Consider the following 20,740-nt stretch of genomic DNA (forward strand, 5'->3'; position numbering starts at 1 on the left):
GGCATCTATACTGGTCTTTCTTCAGTGAAGAATTATTCACAATTTAGAGGCTGTCATATCCAAATTAGAAAGAAAAAGTTCTCTTTATTTAAATAGGCCTATGAAGTAATTGCAGAAAGTGTTACCTCAGGTTTTACTCCTTAAAAATAAAATCTGTGCCACCTGCTTTACTAAATGCCACCTCTGCTATCGACGAGCAGTGTGCCATCAAGGAAGTACAGCACATAGCTGCTGTCTTCTAGGGGTGGACAGCTGATAGCCCTGAGTAATTTCCTATGTATATAAAATTGAAAATGTATGAAAGGTTGTCTAAATTAAAGGGGATGTTATTAAGTGTGCACAGGATAAAATTTTGAGTGATCCCTGATGTGTAATTAATTTCCTCTGCGTAAGAATTATCATACTGTAGGTTGCCTCAGAGTAGCATATTTATATTATTTACTCTATTATGAACAATTGTCCTATGTTCTCTTTATGGTCTCCTTCTCCTTCTCTGCTTCCTTCCCTTTTCCCCTTCCTCTTATTTCCTTCTTTTATCAGAAAATCCAGAAAATCCAATCCTTAAGTCAACTGCTTGGTGAAGGAGACAAGCAGTCAGCGGAGAATCTGATGGTGGAAAAGCTACAGCGACAGACGGCCAGGATTGTTAAAGTGTGGAAGGGAGGAAGGAACATCGTGCAGCTGATGTGAAACTTGCCCTATTTGGAATTAGATTTCCCTAGGAGGTATGACATGCGATTTACTGTAGGCTCTGAATCCGAGTGCTCCAGTGCAGTGTAATGAGCTCCAACTTGGTGTGTACTGCCTGCTGGACTGAAGAGACATGCCTGTCTTTATGTGAGAGGCTGGCTTTTGTTTACTAAGTTGTAGCATTTAGACATCCCATGGCAGTCTAACTTAGCCTGCTTGTCTAAATTGACTTCTGGTAACCACTTGGGCTAGGACACAGGAGGAAAGGAAGGCACTGTATTTCCTATGAGCTCTCTGCTCAGAGCAGCTGTCTGTGGTCCCGTGGGTCCTGGATTCTGTGATGGTATCAGCACCTGGACGGCCCCAGTCTAGATTCAGCAATGAAAATCCACAAAGATTCAGGAAAACTTTAGCTACAAATACCTTAAAAATGATAGATTGATGATTTCCTTAATTCCTAGAATTTCTTTTATAAATGCTTTGTTTACATTTTAGATTGTATCTGTCCTTAATGTCAAATGATGAATCCAGTTTGAATCAGCTGTCATTCCAAGCTATCATGCTCACGCCATGTCAACAGCACCATTTGTACTAATGCTAATAATTCCATCAAAATTTGCCTGTGGAACATATATTGTCCTTAACTTTAAGATGTCATTTCCTGAGACAGACTGTATGAAGCTATTGTCAGCTTCTCTATTTCAAATGCAATCAGCATATATCTATATTGATATCAGAAAATACTTGTTTTTTAAAGATATATTGATGTATGATAAAGATGATCTAATTTGTGAATGCATATGTGTGCGTGGTTACTTTTTATAATGTGAAATGGATAATGAGCGTATTTAAAATAAAGCAGAGGTTAATGAGATACCTGTATTTGTGAGAAAAATTTTAAATACTTTCCTACAGTTCTTACTCTGTAAAGTAAAGGCAGGTCATCTTTAAATAATGAGTTGGTGGAGCATAATGCATCAACTGTGGATGACTCAGGGACAGTCGCTTACTGCTTCTTCATTCTTTGTCATCCCTTTCCTTCCCCGTGGCCTCCTTGGGGCACTGTTTAGGGACTCAATACCTTTCATCAGGGACAGTCAGAAGTGAAAGTCCAGGAGCCCTGAGAAACTTGATTGTTCTGTGTAAGAGAATTCAAGTAGTTTGAGTAGTTTGAGTCTTCTGCTAGCCTAAGATATATGGACTTGAATCTGTTGTGGTCTGGAGAATTCATTGTGCAGAAGGGGACAGCAAGTCTGCGCCAGTTTTCCAGGATTCTGGTTTACCACACCAGCACTGACTCTGTTTACATCGAATACCACAGAGAGTTTCGATTTGATTGTTAAATAATACACTTAGTGCTTAAAAGCTTTTCATATTCCTGTTTATCTATGTGGGGTAAAGGAAAGCGATCTGGCAGAGACTAGTCACCACTGCTTATAAAGCTGGAAGTCAATTGTTTAGGCATTAAATTACCAATTAAAACAGTTATTCAAAATTACCTTTGTAAGTATTTTGTCACAAGTATTAAAACCTTTAAAATTTTTTGAACCTTTGTTAAAATTATACCCTAGAGGCAGATATGCTAAAAAGCAAACAAGTGGCAGATACGAACATGTATCTACTCATATCTTCATCTTATCAGAAGACTTAATCGTCCTTTAACTAGGTGCGTGACAGAGTGCTCTGCTTCATCTGCAGCAGTGATGGCCTGCCTAGCATTGGATTTGGCCATGTTTATTTCAGTATGGTGTAGCTATAGGCTTCCTTTCCTAGATTCCATCTAGTAATGAGAAGAGTGCTAAAACTCTCTCTTTAAATTCCTTTTTCTGGTTCTGAGTTCAATTCCTATCATTCACATGGTGGCTCACAGCCATCTATAACTGTTGCCCTCTGGGATCTGATGTCCTCTTCTGGTGTACAGATGAACATGCAAACAAAACATTCATATACATTAAAGAAATCTTTAATTTTTTCTCTGTCTATTGTTTTCCCACAAATATATCTAAATAACTGAGCATAAGTACCCTGAATGCCAGCTAGAACCATCCTTGATCTCTCTTCCTAGTCCCCAGAGCTGTCTGAACCCAAATGAACATCTGTTAATGCCCTGGAATAACTACAAGAGTGACTTAATGTCGAGATTGAGGTGGGGACATCTGGCTTAGACTGCCTCTTGATGGAACCTCTTACTCATGTGACTTTGGAGTTGTCACCAAGTACCTAATCAATGCATCGATTTTATATGTGTTTATGTATTAACTAGATGACTAAAATGCAGCTAAGCCCTGAGTCAGCACAGCTGCCATTCTGAGACTAGTTGGTCTCTGATATCTAACACTCTCTGATTCCCTCTAAAGCTCTGCCTTTATCTTGATAAGCTAGAAAATGGCTGCCCAGGAATGCTTTAGAGCTATCTGCATTCTCCTTTCATACTGGGACAAAGTCCATGCTTGCTTTTGTTCAAGCACAGTGGGCAACTGAGACAAAGGACAGTTCAGCAGTCCCTAAAGATACATGCTTTAGAAAGGGAAGATAGAGTCCCAAAGCCTTGGAGTAGAATAAGAAAGAAGGATTGGCTCACTATGGTCACACTGAGTGGCCCTGGGCTGGTGTTTTACTCCCACTGAGATATAACATTTGACATACCTATCATGTGCAGTGGGCCCTGCACTCTATACAGTCAAGATCCTCCACAGCATCAAGGCCCACAAAGGTATTTTCTTAATTAACAATGACCAAGGCATGTTTTTTGTTGGCAAAGTTGAATATAATTGAGACTGTATTCAACTCTATACCAAAGCAATCATAAAAGGTCATTATTAGTGTATGTATTTATATGTTCACGTATAAACTCTTATGAAGAAAAGAGGAAAAATGTGCCTGTCACTCGTGAAAACCCAGATGTGGCCTTTGCTCTGGCCTCTGTTTGTTTTCCTTATAAGATGAAGTCATTGAACTGGGTGCTCTGTGGTTCCTGTGATGGAACCACGTGACTGGGTGATCACAGAACAGAACTGAGTGGGTGTCATTGAGCCAGACACTGTGATCAGGATGGTCTATGGCGATGTTCTGTTAATTTTAATAAAAAAGAATTTTATGATTAAAACATACTATAACACACACACACACACACACACACAGAGCTGAGTGTGGTGGTGCTCACCTTTAATTCTAGCACCCAGGAGGCAGAGGCAGAGGTAGGTGGATTTCTGTGAATTCAAGGCTAGCTTGGTCTACATAGAGTTCCAGGCCATCCAAGTCTTATGTTATAGGTCCCTGCGGGAGTGGGGGTTGGGTAGGAGAGGAGTGGAGGGAGGAGAGGGAAGTGAGAAAGACAGACAGACAGACAGACACAGAGAGAGAGAAAGAGAGAAAGAGAGAGGGAGAGGGAGAGGGAGAGGGAGAGGGAGAGGGAGAGGGAGAGAGAGAGAGAGAGAGAGAGAGAGAGAGAGAGAGAGAGAGAGAGAGAGAGAGAGAGAGAGAGGAGTCTGGAACAAACTAAAATAGAACACTTACTCAGCCAGAGAATGACCCAGGAGAGAAGCATTCCTGTAGGAGAATGTCCATGTTCTCCCCAGACCCACACCTGCTCTGCTACTAACTGCTCTCAGTTCAGGCCTGCGAGCAGCAGAGAAAGGGAGAGACCCTCCCCATCTAGTCTTCAGCTAAGGCGCTCAGAAGCGTTTAAAATGCCAGACAGATTGAACAGACATCTCCTTAAAGTATGAGTTGTTTTAGTTTCAGTGTTAATCAGGGAACAGCCACAGCGAGCAGGCTGGGTACAGAGAACACATCCTTTCCCACCTACCACCAGCATCTTGTGTTTCAGACACCTCTGGCTCAGCAACCGTGGTGAACGAGGTCTTACATACACCCGAGTCACAGGACTGTGGGGTTTACCACCCTGCCCAGAAATAGGAGCATCCTGGACATCTCCTCATAGATGATGAAGTGAAAAGGCCGGTTCACTTTGATGGCAGGAGGCATGGAGTAAGCGATAATCTCTGACAGCGTCCCTGACACTGCTTCTGTTCCCCTTTCATCCACCTCAAGCACCGACTGTTGTAAAACCTAGATAAAGAACATGAAAGACCGTTTGTGTGGCAACGGGAAGGGAGAACTGACAGAAACCCAGCCTTGCTCCGGGGAGGGGGAGGGGTCTCTGTGGTAGCTTGGAGATGCATGAGATGCATGAGATTGCGTCAGAAAGTGCCTCAGAAATCCAATCAGTACTAGGAGGCTATGGGAAGTGGCGTGGGCTCTGCGAGGTGCATCCTGGGCTTGGAACCAGGGAACCTGGCTAGCAAATCCCGACATGCAGGCTTCTAGAAAGTATTTATTGCATTATGTACTTTGTGACGCTGATTCTTGAGCTGAGCTGTTTGCCTTTGAAGGAACTCTAAGGCATTTCTAGGGTCAGCCTGAGGGTCTGTGGTTACCTTCGGGACCCTGGTTGCCTGTACTCAGTCTGAGGTTACCATACTGGCTCCTAGTCACATAGAATATCATCTTAAATCTCTCAGAATTGAGAGTCTCGCCCAACACCCGCAAGGGCCCACACGGGACTCCCCACAGGATCCTAAGACCTCTGGTGAGTGGAACACAGTGCCTGCCCCAATCCAATCTCGCAGAACCTGAGACTGCGGTACATAGGGAAGCAGGCTACCCGGGCCTGATCTGGGGCACAAGCCCCTTCCGCTCCATTCGAGCCCTGGGCTACCTTGCCAGCTGAGTCGCCTGACACCCGCAAGGGCCCACACAGGATTCCACACGGGATCCTAAGACCTCTAGTGAGTGGAACACAACTTCTGCCAGGAGTCTGGTTCGAACACCAGATATCTGGGTACCTGCCCTGCAAGAAGAGAGCTTGCCTGCAGAGAATACTCTGCCAACTGAAACTAAGGAGAGTGCTACCCTCCAGGTCTGCTTATAGAGGCTAACAGAGTCACCTGAAGAACAAGCTCTTAACAGTGACAACTAAAACAGCTAGCTTCAGAGATTACCAGATGGCGAAAGGCAAACGTAAGGATCCTACTAACAGAAATCAAGACCACTCACCATCATCAGAACGCAGCACTCCCACCCCACCTAGTCCTGGGCACCCCAACACAACCGAAAATCTAGACCCAGATTTAAAAACATTTCTCATGATGATGATAGAGGACATCAAGAAGGACTTTCATAAGTCACTTAAAGAATTACAGGAGAGCACTGCTAAAGAGTTACAGGCCCTTAAAGAAAAGCAGGAAAACACAGCCAAACAGGTAGAAATCATTAAAGAAAAACAAGAAAACACATCCAAACAGGTGATGGAAATGAACAAAACCATACTAGAACTAAAAGGGGAAGTAGACACAATTAAGAAAACCCAAAGCGAGGCAACGCTGGAGATAGAAACCCTAGGAAAGAGATCTGGAACCATAGATGCGAGCATCAGCAACAGAATACAAGAAATGGAAGAGAGAATCTCAGGTGCAGAAGATTCCATAGAGAACATCGACACAACAGTCAAAGAAAATACAAAATGCAAAAGGATCCTAACTCAAAACATCCAGGTAATCCAGGACACAATGAGAAGACCAAACCTACGGATAATAGGAATTGATGAGAATGAAGATTTTCAACTAGGGCCAGCTAATATCTTCAACAAAATAATAGAAGAAAACTTCCCAAACATAAAGAAAGAGATGCCCATGATCATACAAGAAGCCTACAGAACTCCAAATAGACTGGACCAGAAAAGAAATTCCTCCCGACACATAATAATCAGAACAACAAATGCACTAAATAAAGATAGAATATTAAAAGCAGTAAGGGAGAAAGGTCAAGTAACATATAAAGGAAGGCCTATCAGAATTACACCAGACTTTTCACCAGAGACTATGAAAGCCAGAAGAGCCTGGACAGATGTTATACAGACACTAAGAGAACACAAATGCCAGTCCAGGCTACTATACCCGGCCAAACTCTCAATTACCATAGATGGAGAAACCAAAGTATTCCACGATAAAACCAAATTCACACAATATCTTTCCACGAATCCAGCCCTTCAAAGGATAATAACAGAAAAGAAGCAATACAAGGACGGAAATCACGCCCTAGAACAACCAAGAAAGTAATCATTCAACAAACCAAAAAGAAGACAGCCACAAGAACAGAATGCCAACTCTAACAACAAAAATAAAAGGAAGCAACAATTACTTTTCCTTAATATCTCTTAATATCAATGGACTCAATTCCCCAATAAAAAGACATAGACTAACAGACTGGCTACACAAACAGGACCCAACATTCTGCTGCCTACAGGAAACCCATCTCAGGGAAAAAGACAGACACTACCTCAGAGTGAAAGGCTGGAAAACAATTTTCCAAGCAAATGGACTGAAGAAACAAGCTGGAGTAGCCATTTTAATATCAGATAAAATCGACTTCCAACCCAAAGTTATCAAAAAAGACAAGGAGGGACACTTCATACTCATCAAAGGTAAAATCCTCCAAGAGGAACTCTCAATTCTGAATATCTACGCACCAAATGCAAGGGCAGCCACATTCATTAAAGACACTTTAGTAAAGCTCAAAGCATACATTGCACCTCACACAATAATAGTGGGAGACTTCAACACACCACTTTCTTCAATGGACAGATCGTGGAAACAGAAACTAAACAGGGACACAGTGAAACTAACAGAAGTTATGAAACAAATGGACCTGACAGATATCTACAGAACATTTTATCCTATAACAAAAGGATATACGTTCTTCTCAGCACCTCACGGGACCTTCTCCAAAACTGACCATATAATTGGTCACAAAACAGGCCTCAATAGATACAAAAATATTGAAATTGTCCCATGTATCCTATCAGACCACCATGGCCTAAGACTGATCTTCAATAACAACATAAATAATGGAAAGCCAACATTCACGTGGAAACTGAATAACACTCTTCTCAATGATACTTTGGTCAAGGAAGGAATAAAGAAAGAAATTAAAGACTTTTTAGAGTTTAATGAAAATGAAGCCACAACGTACCCAAACCTTTGGGACACAATGAAAGCATTTCTAAGAGGGAAACTCATAGCTCTGAGTGCCTCCAAGAAGAAACGGGAGACAGCACATACTAGCAGCTTGACAACACATCTAAAAGCCCTAGAAAAAAAGGAAGCAAATTCACCCAAGAGGAGTAGACGGCAGGAAATAATCAAACTCAGGGGTAAAATCAACCAAGTGGAAACAAGAAGAACTATTCAAAGAATTAACCAAACGAGGAGTTGGTTCTTTGAGAAAATCAACAAGATAGATAAACCCTTAGCTAGACTCACTAAAGGGCACAGGGACAAAATCCTAATTAACAAAATCAGAAATGAAAAGGGAGACATAACAACAGATCCTGAAGAAATCCAAAACACCATCAGATCCTTCTACAAAAGGCTATACTCAACAAAACTGGAAAACCTGGACGAAATGGACAAATTTCTGGACAGATACCAGGTACCAAAGTTGAATCAGGATCAAGTTGACCATCTAAACAGTCCCATATCACCTAAAGAAATAGAAGCAGTTATTAATAGTCTCCCAACCAAAAAAAGCCCAGGACCAGACGGGTTTAGTGCAGAGTTCTATCAGACCTTCAAAGAAGATCTAATTCCAGTTCTCGACAAACTATTTCACAAAATAGAAGTAGAAGGTACTCTACCCAACTCATTTTATGAAGCCACTATTACTCTGATACCTAAACCAAAGAAAGACCCAACAAAGATAGAGAACTTCAGACCAATTTCTCTTATGAATATCGATGCAAAAATCCTCAATAAAATTCTTGCTAACCGAATCCAAGAACACATTAAAGCAATCATCCATCCTGACCAAGTAGGTTTTATTCCAGGGATGCAGGGATGGTTTAATATATGAAAATCCATCAATGTAATCCATTATATAAACAAACTCAAAGACAAAAACCACATGATCATCTCGTTAGATGCAGAAAAAGCATTTGACAAGATCCAACACCCATTCATGATAAAAGTGTTGGAAAGATCAGGAATTCAAGGCCCATACCTAAACATGATAAAAGCAATCTACAGCAAACCAGTAGCCAACATCAAAGTAAATGGAGAGAAGCTGGAAGCAATCCCACTAAAATCAGGGACTAGACAAGGCTGCCCACTTTCTCCCTACCTTTTCAACATAGTACTTGAAGTATTAGCCAGAGCAATTCGACAACAACAGGAGATCAAGGGGATACAAATTGGAAAAGAGGAAGTCAAAATATCACTTTTTGCAGATGATATGATAGTATATATTAGTGACCCTAAAAATTCTACCAGAGAACTCCTAAACCTGATAAACAGCTTCGGTGAAGTAGCTGGATATAAAATAAACTCAAACAAGTCAATGGCCTTTCTCTATACAAAGAATAAACAGGCTGAGAAAGAAATTAGGGAAACAACACCCTTCTCAATATTCACAAATAATATAAAATATCTTGGCGTGACTCTAACTAAGGAAGTGAAAGATCTGTATGATAAAAACTTCAAATCTCTGAAGAAAGAAATTAAAGAAGATCTCAGAAGATGGAAAGATCTCCCATGCTCATGGATTGGCAGGATCAACATTGTAAAAATGGCTATCTTGCCAAAAGCAATCTACAGATTCAATGCAATCCCCATCAAAATTCCAACTCAATTCTTCAATGAATTGGAAGGAGCAATTTGCAAATTCGTCTGGAATAACAAAAAACCTAGGATAGCAAAAAGTCTTCTCAAAGATAAAAGAACTTCTGATGGAATCACCATGCCAGACCTAAAGCTTTACTACAGAGCAATTGTGATAAAAACTGCATGGTACTGGTATAGAAACAGACAAGTAGAACAATGGAATAGAATTGAATACCCAGAAATGAACCCACACACCTATGGTCACTTGATCTTCGACAAGGGAGCTAAAACCATCCAGTGGAAGAAAGACAGCATTTTCAACAATTGGTGCTGGCACAACTGGTTGTTATCATGTAGAAGAATGCGAATCAATCCATACTTATCTCCTTGTACTAAGGTCAAATCTAAGTGGATCAAGGAACTTCACATAAAACCAGAGACACTGAAACTTATAGAGGAGAAAGTGGGGAAAAGCCTTGAAGATATGGGCACAGGGGAAAAATTCCTGAACAGAACAGCAATGGCTTGTGCTGTAAGATCGAGAATTGACAAATGGGACCTAATGAAACTCCAAAGTTTCTGCAAGGCAAAAGACACCGTCAATAAGACAAAAAGACCACCAACAGATTGGGAAAGGATCTTTACCTATCCTAAATCAGATAGGGGACTAATATCCAACATATATAAAGAACTCAAGAAGGTGGACTTCAGAAAATCAAATAACCCCATTAAAAATGGGGCTCAGAACTGAACAAAGAATTCTCACCTGAGGAATACCAAATGGCGGAGAAGCACCTGAAAAAATGTTCAACATCCTTAATCATCAGGGAAATGCAAATCAAAACATCCCTGAGATTCCACCTCACACCAGTCAGAATGGCTAAGATCAAAAATTCAGGTGACAGCAGATGCTGGCGTGGATGTGGAGAAAGAGGAACACTCCTCCATTGTTGGTGGGAGTGCAGGCTTGTACAACCACTCTGGAAATCAGTCTGGTGGTTCCTCAGAAAATTGGACATAGTACTACCGGAGGATCCAGCAATACCTCTCCTGGGCATATATCCAGAAGATGCCCCAACTGGTAAGAAGGACACATGCTCCACTATGTTCATAGCAGCCTTATTTATAATAGCCAGAAGCTGGAAAGAACCCAGATGCCCCTCAACAGAGGAATGGATACAGAAAATGTGGTACATCTACACAATGGAGTACTACTCAGCTTTAAAAAGAATGAATTTATGAAATTCCTAGGCAAATGGATGGACCTGGAGGGCATCATCCTGAGTGAGGTAACACATTCACAAAGGAACTCACACAATATGTACTCACTGATAAGAGGATATTAGCCCCAAACCTAGGATACCCAAGATACAAGATACAATTTGCTAAACACATGAAACTCAAGAAGAATGAAGACTGAAGTGTGGACACTATGCCCCTCCTTAGAATTGGGAACAAAACACCCATGGAAGGAGTTACAAAGACAAAGTTTGGAGCTGAGATGAAAGGATGGACCATGTAGAGACTGCCATATCCAGGGATCCACCCCATAATCAGCATCCAAACGCTGACACCATTGCATATACTAGCAAGATTTTATCGAAAGGATCCAGATGTAGCTGTCTCTTGTGAGACTATGCTGGGGCCTAGCAAACACAGAAGTGGGTGCTCACAGTCAGCTAATGGATGGATCACAGGGCTCCCAATGGAGGAGCTAAAGAAAGTACCCAAGGAGCTAAAGGGATCTGCAACCCTATAGGTGGAACAACATTATCAACTAACCAGTACCCCGGAGCTCTCGACTCTAGCTGCATATGTATCAAAAGATGGCCTAGTCAGCCATCACTGGAAAGAGAGGCCCATTGGACACGCAAACTTTATATGCCCCAGTACAGGGGAACGCCAGGGCCAAAAAGTGGGAGTGGGTGGGTAGGGGAGTGGGGGTGGGTGGGTATGGGGGACTTTTAGTATAGCATTGGAAATGTAAATGAGCTAAATACCTAATAAAAATGGGAAAAAAAAGAAAAAAAAAAAAGGAAAAAAATTCTCTCAGAATTAACAGTTGTATGGAGAAATGTGAACTCTCCCGATTGTAATGGTGGAGGAGAGAGCCGTAATGAATCTAGGCCAGGATCTCAATTGTAATGGTGGAAGAGAGCGAGCCATAATGAATCCAGGCCAGGAATGCTAACTGGTTCCCTGCAGTGCACAGACAGGCTACAAGAACCAAGAAGGGATGGATGACTTCCCTGTTCCTGAGGAACAGGAAGGAGAGGGGAGACATGTGGCGAGGAAGAGCAAGAGGGTCCTTTGAGGCTAATCATAAGGGAGGTGGAGTGTATGTCACAAGGAATGATGGTGACCAAGTAATGATTGGAGGTTTCTTTCATGCTAAAGATAGTATAGTTTCATGAGCCTTTTTGATAGTCAACACAGTACTGATAGGTTATAAACCAGTCTGTATGAGGGGGCAGATATTTTCCTAAGCCTTGGGAGAGAAGAAGGATGGAGCTCTCCCAATGAGAACCTAGTTAAAAGGGTGTTTGAGTAGTTCCTTGGAACTCCCAGCTTGGGTACCACTTGAAGATGTTAGAACTGGAGTAAAATTCTATGCTACAGCCAGGCATGTAATCACGACGACGTGGTTTGCAAAGTATGTGTTGGTTTTAGTGACATTGCATGCTGTGGCCTGGGCCCCAGCATGGTCCCTGACTTACCCTGGACACCTGAAGGTTTCTTGCCATGGCTGAGAGTTCGCTGAGGTCAGCTGAGGTGGAGAAGAGCCTCCTGATTCCCATCTGTTTGAGCAGCTCGTGCATCTCATACCTCTGGTTCAGCTTGAACTTGGGAAAGAAGACCTCCATTTTCCTATGGCCCAAGGGCAGGACAGACAATGGTGAAATGGCTGGGGCTGCTGATAAGGACATGTTCTGTTCCTTCCTCTCTCCAAGACTATGTTCTTTGCTTCATGGTGTATAGCTCATGGGATCTTTCACAGTGTTCTATCTCAGAGAAAATACTTCTGAGGTATGAAGCACCACTGTGTTAGCTAGGTCATCAGCTCCCTTCCCCAAATCCTTTTTAGTAAGGAATGCTGGACTCCATGTCCATTTCTGTATGTTTCAAAACCACCCCAACCAACTCCCTGGCTGCTTCCTGCATCCTAGCAGCCCGTTGGAGGATGCTGTTCCCAGCCCAGCACCCTGGACCTTGATGTTTCCAGAGAACTTGGGGGAATGGTCAAACAAGGAAAGCAAAGAGGGATTTCCACTAACACTGTTTCCTTAGCCAAGGAGGCTCTGAGATATTTATTTTTCCTCTTGTCAGTTCTCTGAGGAGATGAGATTTAGAAAGATGAGTTTTGTGGCTCAGAAATTAAAAAGAAAACATGAAAGCTACTAATTAAATCAAATTAATTTTAATTTTCAGTTTTCTTGCTCTATAAAGAGTCATCAAAAAATACATGTACCAACATCAGAGCTTTTGAATAGAATGATTGTCGTATGAAAGGTGACCAGAACAATGCCTGGAACGCAGCAATTTTATAAATAAACCCTTGCCTACTCTTCTCCCTGTTGTGTAGCTGGGCTGGGCTCCATCCTGGAAAAAACTGAGGATGTGACATGTCCTAAGTTTTAATTTGTAAGTGTGTAACCACTCAGGAAACATTTGTTGGGGTTTATGTTCCAGCCCTTTGCTAATGCTGAAAGATTTTAAAATGACAGAAAAATGCAAGTGAAAGCTGTGGGCAGGACCTTCAGTTGAGTTCATCTCTATACCAGTTCCGGAGCAGCGACTCAACAGGCACAGCCATGAGACTCTTCTTGGAGCTGTCTGCCTTGTGCACCAGCAGGCAGACTCACTTCCACAAACACCCGAGTTTCTACCCCACCCTTCCATTTCTTCTCTCCACACAGGGCACCCGCCTCTCTCCCCATGTTCAGGCTTACCTGCTCTCATGGTACTAACCCCCAGCCATGTACCTGTCACTCTTAGAGTCACTCTTAGAGCCTGGCCTCCTTCATATGGAGCTTAGGGAGACATTTCTAGATGTTAGGATTGAGCTCTGAACTTACTTCCAGGCCTGTTCCTTTCATGTTCTTAGTAAGTGATACCCATCCTTGAGATGCTGAGGCCCCAACACTACAGCTATTGTTGACTGACAGATACCTCTTCAGATCTGTCTCTATTTTCTCTTTCTTTTGCTCTGCATCCCATCCCATATCTAGTCATCAAATTCACTGCTTCTTGCTTCCTGGCAGATTCAATGTCTTGTCTACATCTTACCACCTCACCTGCTACCACCATTGTCCAAGTGGCAACATCTTGATGTTATCCGGCACCCTTCTGACTGGCTTCCTCATGGTCCTCCTTATTAATGCCTGCTTTCAGCACAGGATCTTGTATGATCCGTTAATCAGGTCTCCTTGAGCCTCTGGTCAGAAGCCTCTATGGCTCCCCATCTCCTGCTGGCGAAGCCCATGACCTTTCTGAGTGTGCAATGTAAGGTCCTGGGGTGGCTGTCCCTGCATCCTCTCACCTCTTCTGCAACAGCTGCAGCCACACTGGCCACTTTGCTGTTCTTTAGAGCCGCCAGCCGTGCTCTATCCCCAAACTGCCTCTAAACACTCTTCTCAGACAAACCCATGAAATTCACCCCTCATCACCAGAGAAGACCATCCCTGGCTTTGGCCTGCACCTGCTGAAGTGCTTTATCCTCTTACAGTGTTGTTTGTCTCCCTCTGGCTTGTTTACTGTTGTAGCTTTGGCATCAATAGAGATCCCAGTAGGAAAACTGCTGTATTTGAACAACTGCTGTTCATTAGAATAATAAAACTAGGCCTAACCAGGATTGATGCTCAGGATAAAGTAAAATTGGACCTTGGTGATCACTGGAGATCATGGGCAGCAAGCATAGGGCATTTTAAGTAAAATGGATTGGGAGTGTTGATGAGGACAGCAAGCCAAGTCTGCACGGTAGGGGAAGCATCATACCTGGTTTTCATATTCTGCAGCCATGTCTCCACGAGATCCACGGTCAAGTAGTCCTCCAGGGCCAAGTAATCACCTGTCTTCTCCATGAGGACCACTAGCATGGTGGCATTTCCTTGGTAGGGCAGTTTGAGGATGTGACAGCGGAACTTCTTGTCAAAGGTGGAGGTAAAGTTCCCTTCCCGGTACATCATGGGCACCTTAATTGCCCTGTACTTGTCCAGGTGGAAAGTGTCGGCCTCAGTGAAGCTGGGGTCAAATGGAGTCAGCCACTTCCCTGAACAAGTCAGAAGAGAGCCCCTGTAGAAACAAGCCTGCACAGAACACACTGGTCTTGCTCGAGTGGTAGAGAAGAGAGTATGCTGCCCCCTTTATTCCCCACTGGGAGTGCCATTTCTTTTTCAAGTCTGCATGCTCCAGCATCAAATTCCTCAAAGACCAAACTTCAGCTCTACCCATGACCCATCATAGAACCAGAACGTCCTCATTTCCTGGTGGATGGCTTCCAATGCCTGATGCGTGAGGTATTCCTAGCCACCACACGGCCCCAGCATGTCAAACATACTTTACAGGTAGTGAGGCTGTGTCTAGCTCAGCATCACTTTATGTGGCTTTGGAAGCAAGAGAGGCCAGCCATTACATGACGCTACACTGAACATGTTTTGGAGTGTCTGTAAATGGTCTTTCTACCTGGGACATTGTGAATCTTCTGGTATAGCTTTAAGCTCCAGATTCATCCCATTCCATACCCTGTTAGAGCTAGAAGAAATTGAGGCTACAAAACCACGGGATCTCTTTTTGCATTTATTTGGCCTCTGCCATTCATTGTGCAAGCATGTTCAAACTATCTTCCCCAGTCTTCACCTTCATCCCCTTATAACAAAGGAAACAGCAGCTCTATTCTCTTTGCTGCATTGACTGCCAGAAAGAATGAATATGCAATCAGTTCCTTCCCGTGGTGGATAGTAAGTACCAAATACTGTGTGTAGCACCTTGCATGTCAGCTCTTATAGCTCTATGACTCTAGCAAGTGAGAGTCCCAATTTTTATATAAAATTCCAAGACCAGGGGACTGGAGAGATGGCTTAGCAGATAAAAGCTCATACTCTTGTACAGAGGACTCAAGTTTGTTTCCTAGCACCCATGTTGGGTGGCTCACAACTCCAGCTCCAGGAGAATCCAGCACCTCTGACGTCCAGGTATGCCTGCACTCACATGCACAGACCCACACATTATAATAATGGCAACAACGATAAATCCAAGGGCAGAGATTTTGCCCCAGATCACAGAAGCAGGGAATGGCGAGCCCAGATTCAACCTGAGTCTTGCTGATAGTAAGCTGCTCATTCAATAGCCCTATGTGACCTCTTCCAAGCATTAGATGAAAACTAGGCAGGGGAGCTATGGAAACTGAGAACCACGGGTCTGCAGGTGGTGAGAGTGGGGGCTTCTGGAAGACTAGGTCCCTCCTCAGTGTATACTGAAGCCGCGAAGCAGAGACCATGTCTGCAGAGCATCCTTCAGTACTAAGTGTACTCTGACCAGAAGAAGGAAAGAGAGAAATAGAGTCAGAAATAGGGTCAGGTTCTTTTGGCTCTGGGGCAACAGGAGATTCCAAATACCTTTGAACAAGACGTAGTCCACCAGAATTAACTTTGTTTCAGGATTAATCTCATCAAAAAGCTTGGGGATTTTCCCCTCAGTCTCTTTGACAATGCAGTGGTTTATGAGCCCTCTGGCTTGTGAGGAATTTTGAAAATTTATAGACACATACTCTATATCAAAATACTTCTTGGAGAGATTGAAATAGGTCTCTTTGATATCAAAGTCCTTGTGGATGAAGGCAAAGCTACCCTGGCTGAGGCCCAGGTCCCGGTTGCTGGAGAAGGTCTCTTTGACCTTCTTGAAGAGGGCTGGAAGGATCAGGGGTCCTGCTTGGCTCAGGGCCTGTAGGTTGAGTCCATTTTCTATCTGGACTTTGGTCTCTCCCTTGGTCCCCAGCATCAAATTCACCATGGCCACAGACAGGCCAAAAGGTGAGAAGATCACATTGCCGTCGTGCCTCATGGAGATCTTTCGAAGCAGGTTGAACCCAAAGCTTGAAGTCTCATTGGAGAGCTGCTGACTGGCCCTCAGCCAATATTCCTCATCCTTGCCTTCCTCCTTTTCCTCCTCCTCCTCCTCCTCCTCCCTGGGATCAGTCCGTGTGTACTCTTCCCAGGTTTGATTCTCATAATCCTGAGACTCCAGGTGAACGGAAGCCTCTGGTGAATGGGAGCTGAGATTGAAACTAGTCACCAGCCACACCTCTGTCAGGAGGACAGGAAGAAAGAGGCTAGAAGCCACCCTCATGTGGTCAGCTGTGGAGGCCAGGGGCCACTTCCCTTCATCCTAGGCAGAGAGAAAGACAGAGAATGAATGAATGAGAACGAAGAATATCTCAGCACCTAATAAAACATCTTTGCCAGGCAAAAATTTCTCCCATGATTCTTCTTCCTTCCTACCAAGTTAAGTGTGGGCTCCCCTGGCTTGATCACAGGTTAGCTATACCCTAGACTGACCTAGAGCATATAGGCGGTGTATTCATCCACCTGGTTAGGGAATGGGGGCATTTTACAAGACTTCTTCCAAGTCCCATCTTCTTGAGCAGATCCTTGAGCAATGTGTGGTCCCTCCCCCAGTTTCTGTTCCCTTGCTTTCCTCTGGCAGGGCCAAATGTGGCCCTTTGGTCTAGAGCAGGATCAGGTGGGAGCTGGGGCCATTAACTGAGCTGCTTCGAGCTTTTCCTTTATCATTTGGCTACTAGGCATATCAAACAGCCCCTCCATGCTGCGTCACAGAACCTTAATATGGGACACCTTTGACTAGGGATTTGGAGGGTCCAAGAGGGGATCCAGCAAAGAAAAGGAAGCCTCCCCACAATTTTCTGACTTAAGCCGGTTCTTTCCTGAATCTCCTGTACACAGTTCCCGATAGGTCTTCTTTCAGTCCTCTACCCACAGCTCCTAGGTGGCTGCAGGAAACACAGCCGATTCTTTTTCTACACAAGACCTGGGTTCAAGTCGCTCAGTCTCGTTGCCCCTCCCCCCATGGCACACACTGGCTGTCTGTGCCCCAGTTCTGCAGCCTGAGGGAGTCTGCCCTGGTAGCGACTTTCCTGCCCCACCCCGCTCCCCGTGACTGTCTGTCTGCCTCTCTTGAGATTCATCTGTGTGCTCAGATCCGAAACCTGGCTCTGAGTTGTGCCACTACATCGTGTTCACAGCAATATTACCAGTGTCCTAGAGGCTGGCTGCCTATGCCACTAAGATGTTCCCAATAGCTCACTCTCTGCTGGACAATAGGAAGATCTGGATGGCAAGATGCTCAAGCCATAGGTGTTGGGGATGCTTGATAGGTCCCATCAGCACAGCCCCTCACTCTGACCATTAGACTCTAAGTCAGAATGTGACAAGAAGCGCTCCAGTTGCTCCCAGTCCCTCTTCTGTACCCGTAACAAACCACATCCAGCCCCAAGACACAGGTCTTGCTAAATGACCCCAAAGAAGCCAGCATCCCCACTTTCTAGCCTGGATAACCCTGCTGGGTCTCCCAAATGTTACCATTTAGGAATTGCTTCCCAGCCATAATGATGAGGCCCCTTAGTAGGTCACCACATTGCTGTAAGCATCGGGTCATTACTTCTTTCCAGGTACGAAACATCTCCAGTGTCATACATTCATCTTTTTGTTTAAATGGACAACTTGCCTTTAGTCCTTCACAACTCAAAACTGAGGCCATATCCTCCAAGGTGAGGCTATGGCAAGGTGGGGCCTTTGAGAGTGACTAGATGATGTCTGAATTGTGGGGCGATTGTGAGGGCTTTAGTGTCCTTATAAGAAGAGGAAGAGACACCAGAGCCTTCCTCTCTCCACCAAGAACACACTGAGAAGACCACCATCTGCAAACCAGGAGGTGAGCCCTCATCACAGCCCAACCATGTTGTCCCTCACCTTGGGCCTCCAGAACTGTGCAAACACATTTGCACATTTGTTGGCTATTCTGTCCCAACAGCCTGAGCTGCCCCGGGAGAATTCTGTCATGGTATTTAGCTCTGCTTTGTAAATTAAGCGCTCAGATTAGTCCTGATTCCATAGTTACTTGTCATTGTCTCGGCCGTCAGGAACATTTCCCAACACACCAGCACAATGTCCCACTTTCCTAGAACTAAGTCGTCCCCTGAAGTGTCTCTGTAGCACCTGACCGTTGCTGCGCCTGCTTACTGAAGAGGGTAACTTGTCTTTTCAGGTCCCTCATCATCATCATGACAGCCATACACAATATACACGGGGTGCTCCTGGGACCTAGGGCAGCGTCGGGTGTATAGAGGGCACACCTTGTCCCACAGAGTTTGAGATGGGCAGGAAATAAGCTACCTACCTGACACTTAGCCCTGAGCATGTGTGTAGAGCAGTGCCTCCCTTACCTCCCCCCAGCCCTGGCTCACTTGCTTCGGCAGTGAGCTGTGGCAGACAAATACCAGGCCTTCAGAGCCCTTGCCCTGGCTGCCTCCTATCTATGGCTAACATGTTTTTGATGCTACCCGGAGCCCAACTTCAATGTACAGTCCTTTGGAGTTTAGGTGAAAGACAGCATTCTTGCCCTCTAACTCCCCCACCCCACCCACTCCCTGCTGAAGCCCACTGGGAGAGAGAGAGTGAGAGCGAGAAAACAGCTATTCTCCCACCTCTCCCTGGTAGACACTCTAGAGGCACCCCTGCCATCCACCACCTCTTACCAGTCCTGGACCTCTGGTGCCGAGAAGATCATTCAGAGCAAAGAGGCAAGCAGAAGCTTTGCAGCCCAAAGCCTTCAGTAAATATTTGTTATTCCAAAGTGTGGGCCTCTGGGGACTGTTACTGATTAACACCCTGCTGGGATATGATTGCATTTCCAGAAAACCAAAGAACTTCTGGTATTCCCCAGGCTCGTCCTATGGCCCCAACTATGACCAGAATTCACAAGAGTCTCACCCTCATTGGGGTGGGGATGAAGGTTCTAGAAAGAAGGTTATCATGGGCCTCATGGCTGCTTCTGGGAACCATAAAGGGATTTGGGTAGAATTTCAGACCCACTGTCTTGTCCGTAAGGAACTGTCAGTCCAGTAATGGAGACTGGATTCCTGTTGGGTCATGTCTTACAATACAAGCCCTGCACAAGGTCAATGTACTACCTTCTGTCTCTTGAGGCTGAACCTCTCAAGTACTCAGAGCCTGAGCTGGAAAGCACCCTGTGAGGTACAGCTTTTCAGACCTACTAGGTTGTCATTGTAAGTTTTGCTATATGTCCCTTTCTAGCCTTGAAGTGAGACAAAGTTTATATACCCTACCCACAAAATTGAAAAAACAACAACAACAACAACAATCAAAAGAGAAACAGCAGCAGCAGCAGCAGCAGCAACAACAACAACAACAACAACAAACCAGCGATGGGGTGTGGTTATAGCTCAGTTCGTTGAGTGTCTCCAGGTTTTGGTCCCTAGCACTGCATGAAATAAGGCTCAGTGGAGCACACCTGTTATCCCAGCACTATGGAAGTGGGGGCAAGAGGATCAGAGGTTCAAGGTCATTCGTGGCTACATAGCAAGTTTAAGGCCAGCCTGGCTACATGAGACCCTATCTGAAAAAAAATAAATAAAAGGATTTCTCAAATTAAAAAAAGCAGATAAGAAACAGTAATGTTCCAGCTATAACATGAAGGCAAAAGAAAATAACGCCTTTAAGTACAGCGGTGTTCCAGGATATCTGTGCTGGCAGATGTGACCATCTATCTGCTCATCTCATGATGGAGGACACTCATTGGACAGGAAGGTAGCCATTGAGGAAGAACTCCATTAAGCAATGCACTGGCTGACAGGAAGTTTGTGGCCTGTCATCCTGAGAGGCACCTTGCTTGAAAGCAGACTAAGGAGTGGCATGTGATCACCGGCTGGCAGGCCCCTCCTCACAGGTAGAGGTGGCTAGCTGACACATCTCACCTGAACCAAGGACTCCCAACACATTTTCAGTTTTTCAAACCACAACATAGACATGGATTAGTATATTTTATTAAAGATCATCAACATTGCTGTCTTAGTCAGGGTTTCTAGTTCTGCACAAACATCATGACCAAGAAGCAAGTTGGGGAGGAAACGGTTTATTAAGCTTACACTTCCATATTGCTGTTCATCACCAAAGGAAGTCAGGACAGGAACTCACAAATAGCAGGAACTTGGAACAGGAGCTGATGCAGAGGCCATGGAGGGATGCTGCTTACTGGCTTGCTTCCCCTCGCTTGCTCAGCTTGCTTGCTTATAGAAGCCAGGACCACCAGCCCAGGGGTGGCACCACCCACAATGGACCCTGCCACCCTTGATCACTAAT

General features: G+C 44.4%; 2 protein-coding genes across 12 annotated transcripts in view; one reads left to right on the forward strand and one right to left on the reverse strand.

The window, feature by feature from the left end:
- Window positions 1-1,572, forward strand: part of Ppp4r4 (protein phosphatase 4, regulatory subunit 4) — an 81,590-nt gene extending 80,018 nt beyond the window's left edge. For 4 of the 9 annotated variants that reach the window (XM_030246963.1, XM_030246960.1, XM_030246961.1 and 1 more), the window contains one exon: window positions 541-1,566. In XM_030246963.1, coding sequence (XP_030102823.1) covers window positions 541-565 — 25 coding nt within the window. In that variant the 3' untranslated portion in view covers window positions 566-1,566. Of the gene's footprint in view, window positions 1-540 lie in introns of all 9 variants that reach the window. The other 5 variants (XR_003950088.1, XR_381552.3, XR_001780496.2 and 2 more) reach the window with 3 other exon arrangements.
- A 2,835-nt stretch (window positions 1,573-4,407) lies between these two features.
- On the reverse strand, window positions 4,408-19,223 carry Serpina10 (serine (or cysteine) peptidase inhibitor, clade A (alpha-1 antiproteinase, antitrypsin), member 10). 3 transcript variants are annotated; one of them, XR_003950042.1, is made up of 5 exons: window positions 19,117-19,223; window positions 15,962-16,730; window positions 14,343-14,653; window positions 12,065-12,215; window positions 4,408-4,761 (listed from the first exon to the last, which is right to left on the reverse strand). XR_003950042.1 is itself a non-coding variant. In NM_001301404.1 (5 exons), the coding sequence occupies exons 2-5, from the start codon at window positions 16,689-16,691 to the stop codon at window positions 4,570-4,572; spliced, it is 1,185 nt and encodes a 394-aa protein (NP_001288333.1). In that variant the 5' UTR covers window positions 16,692-16,730; window positions 19,117-19,177; the 3' UTR covers window positions 4,408-4,569. The 3 variants fall into 3 exon arrangements, 2 of the variants coding, with proteins under 2 accessions (NP_001288333.1, NP_659083.2); NM_001301404.1 differs by having other exon boundaries at window positions 14,343-14,454; window positions 19,117-19,177; NM_144834.4 differs by having other exon boundaries at window positions 14,343-14,616; window positions 19,117-19,177.
- Between the last annotated feature and the right edge of the window lie 1,517 nt (window positions 19,224-20,740).

The sequence above is a fragment of the Mus musculus genome, chromosome 12 (genome assembly GCF_000001635.26).
Source record: "Mus musculus strain C57BL/6J chromosome 12, GRCm38.p6 C57BL/6J".
Taxonomy (NCBI): Eukaryota; Metazoa; Chordata; class Mammalia; order Rodentia; family Muridae; genus Mus; species Mus musculus.

Bases quoted from the DNA above. Each gene is read 5' to 3' on its own strand.
- Serpina10 (NM_144834.4), bottom strand. From the start codon at position 16,691: ATGAGGGTGGCTTCTAGCCTCTTTCTTCCTGTCCTCCTGACAGAGGTG. The intron at 12,216-14,342 runs GTATGATGCTTC...CTTGGGCCATAG, and splicing joins CTGCAGAATATGAAAACCAG to GAAAATGGAGGTCTTCTTTC. The intron at 4,762-12,064 runs GTAAGTCAGGGA...TTCTTTATCTAG, and splicing joins GAAACCTTCAGGTGTCCAGG to GTTTTACAACAGTCGGTGCT.